This window comes from Propithecus coquereli, unplaced genomic scaffold, assembly GCF_000956105.1.
Source record: "Propithecus coquereli isolate 6110/MARCELLA unplaced genomic scaffold, Pcoq_1.0 Scaffold192, whole genome shotgun sequence".
In the NCBI taxonomy this organism is placed as follows: domain Eukaryota; kingdom Metazoa; phylum Chordata; class Mammalia; order Primates; family Indriidae; genus Propithecus; species Propithecus coquereli.
The window spans coordinates 1,647,795-1,655,213 of NW_012144079.1; the positions used below are offsets into that span (position 1 = coordinate 1,647,795).

The window sequence follows — 7,419 nt, forward strand, 5'->3', positions numbered from 1 at the left end:
ATTATATTTCTGAAATCACTTTCTACCATGAACTTGACATTTTAAAAATAATTCTTAAATGTATATAAAAATGGGCACTCTGTGGTGAGATGAACATATATTTTGAAAAACTAAGAACATCTCTGCTCCAACACTGTGCATAGGAAATTACATAATGGAACAACATAATGGAACAAAACACTATTCTGCTGCCTGAATCATCAATTATTGGTGTCTCAAGTGCATGCCTTTAAAAAAAGACTAATTTAGATATTAAATCTAGGATCAGAGGATAAGATGATAATCTCAAAGTAAACATAATTGATTTTTAGCTTAATTATAAGGCTGAATGGATTTTAAAACTTCAGTCTTTAAAGAGAACAATCTTGTGTGGTCAAAATCCTTTTAACTTCTGATTTTTTTAAACTCAATTTAAATTGCCTAATTGTGAAATCTAATGTGAAAAATATTAGTCTTATTTCACTCCCCTTAATCATATAAGCTCTGAAAATGTCAGTAATGGCAGACTGGCAGTCTGGTTTTTTTTTTCATTTTTGCAACTCAATCAGTATATGAGATTTTCTTCTAAACTCCCTCAAAAATTAACAACTGTACAGAATAGCCAACTATGAAAACCAGTATTTGTGGTATTTCATGTTCTCTCAAGTTAGAACTCAACTCTGTCCCTGATTCTTATTTCTGCATATAAAATAACTGCACATTCAATCAAGATAACTATTAATAACATAGGAATTTATAATAAATTTACCAAATATTTGGATTAAACTACTGTGCAAAATACTTCAAGAAAAAAATTTTTTTAATACAGATTCATCCAAATAAAGTACTAGTGTGAGTACCAGCACCTCAGATATTTTTAAACAGCACCTTTCCTTTGAAGAGCTTAAGCAGAAATATCTGAGTGGAATAAATCAGGGTCCCCAGTTAAGACCTTAAGTATATGCACAATCCCATCTAATTGTTTCAAACTCATTAGTAAAGCTACACATTTGCCAGAAAACTCCTGAAGAGTTAAGCAAATACTTTCTTTGGATAACACTGTCGTATTTGTGATTGCACCATATGGCTCATACTCTGGAAATATGCTACTACTACTGATATCAAATGCAACACGTCCCAAACTTTTATGACTGTCACTAAGTCATCTAAACAGAAGTCCAAATGTGTGCAAGCACACTGGCTGGTAACATTCTTCCTGAATTATGCCAAAAAAAGAATAAAGTCAAGTTTGAAATGTGACTATAATAACTAAGCACTAAGATACTTACTGGTATAATCAGGAAATGTATTTATCCAGCTTGTAAATTTGGATATTTTGATATTGCACACAGTCAATTTAAAGCTTATCAAAACTAAGGCGATGTATCCCCACTACCTGGATTTTAAATTCATTTTCGATAACTTAACTGAGAGAAACTGAAAGTGTTTTTCAAAAGTGCCCTTCAAAAAGCAATTATGTTATACTTCCAAAAAAAAAATATCAATGGGATATTAATTAATACCCTATGGCCAATTTAACACATTTTAGCACTACAAAACATTGTTTTCAACTAGACTTAAGTGTTTCTTTGCTTTGTCAAATACCGTTCAAGACTAACCCAAGCCAAGGTAGGCCGCCAAATTTAAGGCAAAAGTCAAGTTACTGGACTTTTCTGTAGATTCTTTCAAGCAAAGAATCTACCTCATAAATACATTCTAAATACCAGTTGAAAACAGGATTTAGAACCGATTTTAATTCTGCATTGGTTGTAGCTTTCACTATAATACATTATTAAAACTTATCTAGCTTTTGAGACAATCTGTTAGTTAAAAATTCTTTGGAAACATCCTAGGCAACTTATAAGAGTATACTTTTAAACAAGGGCTCTTTTTTTTTTTTTAATTGGGAATTTTGCTTTTCTTCTGTCAAGCAGTCTTTTCTTTCTTTTTAGATTCTAAAGTTTAGAAAAATATCTCACAATGCTTTGTTTGAGCACAGTATCAATGATGGTGATAACAATTTGGACAGTTTAAGTATTCTTGAACCTTTACCCCAAGTGACACACAGAATAATTTTAATTTTTTCAAAGACAGAACAATTTCATAGCACATTCAATTTGAAGATTGATATTAATTTTGACTTGAAAGTGAGGCTTGACTTATTCTGTCCAAATTCTAACACATCAAAGTCATTAAAATGAAACTAATAATGAAGTAGAACAGGTTTTCATTTCTATGGAGACAAGTTGACATACAAAAACTAGATTAGCCTTTTCTTCCTGAACTAACTCAGAACTGCTTTTGTTAGAAAAAAATAATGTATTTTATTTACTTGGATACTTGCTTTAAAAAGTTATTAATTCTTCTTCCCTAAGAGCTAGTTATTAGAAGTTAAAACAATTCAACTAAATAGATTTCTACTCCAAAATACATTTATCTTTGGAAAGCAAAACAATAGTTGTAAAAACATTGTATTAAGAGAATAAAATGAAGTGACCTGAAATATGGGTGAATATATTCACACATGAAAGTGTAAATATACAGAGCCATTCAAATACACATTTAGAAAGAGAATGGCAAAGTACCTAAAATAGCATTTTATATATAAAATTTTTATATTAAAATATTGCTCATAAGAGGTGATATTGTGAATTCCATTTCCCTCTTAAAAATTATCTTTAGTGTAGTATAGAATAATCTAAGGAGTCTGTTAATCTTCTGTTGTTTTTACAGGTGAATGACATTAAAAGAAGTTTAATAAAATCACACTGTAACATTATATTTAAGTAGTCACATGTGGTAAAAGTTAGGGAGGGGCATCTAGTAATTATGGGGAAAAGGATTCCCAAATTGAAACAAAATGACTAACCCTAGAAGACTAGAGTATAATGATCTGCTTTATTTGACAAAGATGTTAAATATTGCCTGATATGCTTTGCAAATATAATGACCATAAAAAATGGACCATAACCTTCTTCAAACTTCTTCAAAGTCTGCATGCCTGGCAGACCAATAAAGGGAAGGGCATACGAAGTATAAATTTAGTTCAGTTGTTCATGGGTAGGTGTGACTTCATTCCTGTTCGCCCCACTTGCAGACATGGTAACTTGGAATAGTTCTTGAGGAGTTGTTCAATGGCAACATGGCGGACATGGAGCTCTGAGGCCAAAGAATCTTTTTCTTGTACTTGGTGTGTTAACTCTTCAAAAACTTCTGTAAAGATTTAAAAAGTAGTTTCATTTTAGTACACAGAAAGAGAATCCTATGGTTTGTATTTCAAGTACTCTAACTGCAATGCCTACACTGGGCAAATATTCACAATGAAACTGATTTGACACCGAAGAAACGGTTGTGTTTTCTACAAAGCCCATCAGTTCTGATCATCCACCGGAAGTCTGTACACTTTACACAGCCAATTAGAATACTATTTACCTCTTCTCCATCAAGTAAAACTTAAGAGTCATAAGCAAGGACTACAGAGATGCACAACAGGAATGGTGGTTACCACGACGGCTGAGCCGCTTTTCTCAATTAGCATCTATAAATAGGTTCAATCAATATTTAATAAAATTTATGGATAAGTAAGTGCCCATTAGTATCCAGGTCTGGAAATCCCTCTAAGAGGCTTTGGAATCAGACTGCCAGGATTTCCGAATCCTTGTTCCTATTCTTATGTGCCTTAGGCAAGCAATTCTTTCAATTTCCTTTTACGTGCAACATTGATAATGACAGTCAACACTTCACAGGGTTATTGTAAAGATTAAATGAGATCATACCTGTAAAGTACATAGAATAAATACTGATAAATATAAGTTGCTATTACTATTATTATTCTGAGAGGCTGTGTGGTCAAGACAGACCACTAGCGTTGGAGTTAAAAAGACAGGGGTGAAAATCCTTGATCTGCTACTAGCTGGATGCATGATCTTTGTAAGCAACTTAAATGTCTCTGAAGTGTGTAATTTCCTTACCTAAATAGGAATACGTTATAAAAAATATAAAAGGATACAATTGGGGAATTTGAACATTAACTATTAGTGTTGATGTTTTAAGGATTTATTAGCTTTTTTAAAGGTTGCGATTGTTTTTATAGTTATTTTTTAGAGAAAATATTGAAGTATCTATGGACAAAATAATATGTCATCTGAGATTTGTTTCAAAATAATCCATGCTGGAGATGGGAGTAGGCTGAGGGGAATGGATGCAAGTAGAAATGAAGAAAGATTAGCTATGGTTTTGGTAACAGTTGAAGCTGGTGAAGACAGCTCAAGGGGTTCACTGTACCAGTCACTACTTTCGTATATGTTTGAAATTATTCATAATTAAAGAAAAAACAGGGCTAATACCTTAAAGAGCTATTAGGGGGCACCTGGCACAATAGTAGGTAGTCAATAAAATGTTAGTAAGAGGTATAGATTAAGTTGTTTCTTCTTGTTTTTGCTCTTGAAACTCTAATAGGTTCAAATTATCTCATTTCCAAATTTAAATGGAGACAAAGCTAACGGGTACCCTATATCACAGGTGAATTTTCTATATTGAAATGTTCATGCACAAAAAAAGTTGAGACTGATTATTACCTTGGATTTGCTGTAGGAGCTTCGTATTCAGTTGCTCTACTTCACCAAGAGTCATTGAATTCACTGAAACATGAAAATATATTCATTGTCACCACAACAATTTGGGAAAAGAAGCTGCTTACATCACTAACACAATATCCTCTTAAAAAATTTGCACTTATCTGCCAATACGACACTCAGCAGTACTCCAGGATTCATCCATTAGCTCTCCTAGCTTGGAGCAGAAGTTTTCAAATCCTGACCACAACCCATAGTAAGAAACATATTTTGTATCACTCCCAGTATACCACCGCCTCTAAATTGAAACAAGTTTCACCAAAAAATGCCTGGTAGCAGGTCCAATGAATTCTGATATCTACTGTTTCAGTTTTTAAAAAGTGTTAGTCACTACTCATCAGGATGATTTGATTAAGCATTATATAGTTTATGACCCGCAGTTTGAAAATCACTACTTTAAAGTACTGCGGAAATAGTTTAAAAAAATCAATTTATCTAGCCATACAACTTAAGATAATTCACATGTGGAATCGAGATGTATAAAAAGATACTGAAGCTAAAAATCACATGATTTCAGGTCAATTAAAATTACCTCAGCTTCTGTGAGTTTTGTGGAAATAGATGCAGACAGAATGAGTCAATATTCTAACTTTAAAATAAATGCACACATTACCTATGGCCTTCAGTAAAATGTAAGATTTTTGCTTTTGAAATGCCATCTCCAGTCAATTAGTCTTGTAGGGATTAGCAACATGACAATGTCTATTAGCCAATAGTCAAGGCTATTCTAAACTGTATGAATCTTGAACTTTCCAATTCACACTTTGCTGATGCCATTCAGTTTAACCATTTAAAATGGCAAAACGTTGGGACTGCTGAACTTCAAACCTTAGGACATATTCAGGAGTATTCCAGAGAATGGATGGTTTTAAGATATTTCATTTTTGCTAAGGTGAACCTGTCATTTAAATACTAGGCTTACTAAATCTATGATTCTACATTGAAATTCTTGACACAACACACACATATAAAAACGTTAAAAAAAAATAATCCAAATCAAACCATTCAACTTTTACCTTTCTCCTCATTTTACTTACATTCCTCTCTGCTGTAATGTGGATGCTGGGTCTGGACATTAGCCTGTGGATTAGAGATTGTCTCTTCTTCTTTCTGTTCCTGCTTGTGACTATGAGGCCATATTACACTGTTATGGCAAAAAGTGGCACCTGAATCTTGTAACATAGCAAGTCCAAAGTCTGTATTTTCCCTCTTCTCCAAAATTCTTTGTGTACAGTTTGAGATGCCACCTGTACTTCCATCTACCCATTTTGCAGAATACTTTGGTACTTGGGAGTCAAACTGTGGGAGTAATTTTTTATCTGGCTTGTGCCTGAAATTAAATAGGTGATGCTGGGGGTTTTTAGAACATTCGGAATCTGAATCCAGATCCTTATTTTGTGCGTACTGTACAATCCAGTTTATCTTCTTACTCAAAATGGTTTTAACTTCTTCATAAGTACTTTTGGAAAGCTTAGATCGAGGACAATCCTGGTTTGCAATTAAATGGTATTTTTCAAAGCAGTCTTTATGGCCCCTTAATGATCTGGTGTGCAAGAGATTAGATTTTGGTACTCCTATAATAAAAAAAGAGAAATACAAGACTTGAGAACATTTTGTTTTTTATAAGTTGCTTTACAAACACACAAATCTTGGTAAAACACAGAGTCCTGATAATTTGTAAATCAGAAGAAAAATGCTAAAGAATATTAGTGTTAACATAAAATGTGGCCTAATAATTCCTGTTTCAATTATGTATACAGTAATATTAAATTCTTACGACTACCAAAGCCTTTCTAAGAACTTAATGATTCAATTTTAACCTTAGTCCAGACACGTTATTGCACACAATATTAAAAAGTGCTACTGAACCCAGCAATTTACCTTTAAACTCTTGGCCTTTACATTACTGTGCTTTCTTCACTAATCATCCAAGAGTACACACTTGCAAAAATTTCTATTATAAGTTTCAGTAACAGAAATGCTCAACAAGTTTTTATTTTCTAACAAAACATAGTAAATCACATTCTTAAAGTGTTAGTTATGTTTTTACTGGAGAAACATAAACCAGAACTAGAAAAATACACATTAATAAAAGCCTTGAAAAGTCAATGAACTGTTTAGATTTATTTTTTAAGAAAATGAAAGCATCTAATGTTTTCCACATTTCCATTTTATATACTTACTAAAGCTTTATCAAGACAATTTTATCTTCTAGAAGAAATGCATTACACACAATTATTTTTCATATAGCAGTAAATCTGCCAAGACACAAGAGCCAGTATAATTCAACTCACAAATATTCATTACATAGCATAAATAATGGAAATATTCATATTATACTTTTTATCTCCCCCAACTTTAGCTTAAATATGCTATGTTAATTGTTTTCTAAAATATAGAATATATTTTCAAATATATGTCAAAATATAGAATACATTCATACATTTTCCTAAGTCCAAGCCATATTATTAAAGTCAAACAGCAGTGCTTTTATATTGAAGGTGAATCAGGGATGTGGAACTGAAAATTAATGCCTACCAGAACTAACCAGTGTAAATCTGCTTAGCTTTTTCAACGGAGTAAGTGGAGAGCCACTCTGATGCTAGATTTAAAAAAAATGTTTTAGCTGATACATCAGAAAAAAATAAATTCTGTATTTATCCTTTGCTTTAAAAATGATAACAATTATTTTATTAACTGAACTCCAAATTCTGGCTAATAGTAAGATAATGATGGATTTTTACTTTAATTAGTGGTATATAATCAAGTATTAATTTTGTTCTAAAAAGATATATTATCAGCCAAT

General features: G+C 32.2%; 1 protein-coding gene across 1 annotated transcript in view; it reads right to left on the reverse strand.

Moving 5' to 3' along the window:
* Positions 1-2,858: 2,858 nt before the first annotated feature.
* LOC105809223 (chromosome unknown open reading frame, human C21orf91) overlaps positions 2,859-7,419 on the reverse strand; it is a 26,258-nt gene continuing 21,697 nt past the window's right edge. The window contains exons 3-5 of the mRNA XM_012642977.1: positions 5,651-6,187; positions 4,557-4,619; positions 2,859-3,192 (exon numbers count right to left, since the gene is read on the reverse strand). Of these exons, the coding sequence (XP_012498431.1) occupies positions 3,026-3,192; positions 4,557-4,619; positions 5,651-6,187 (767 nt within the window). The 3' untranslated portion in view covers positions 2,859-3,025. The remainder of the gene's footprint in view (positions 3,193-4,556; positions 4,620-5,650; positions 6,188-7,419) is intronic.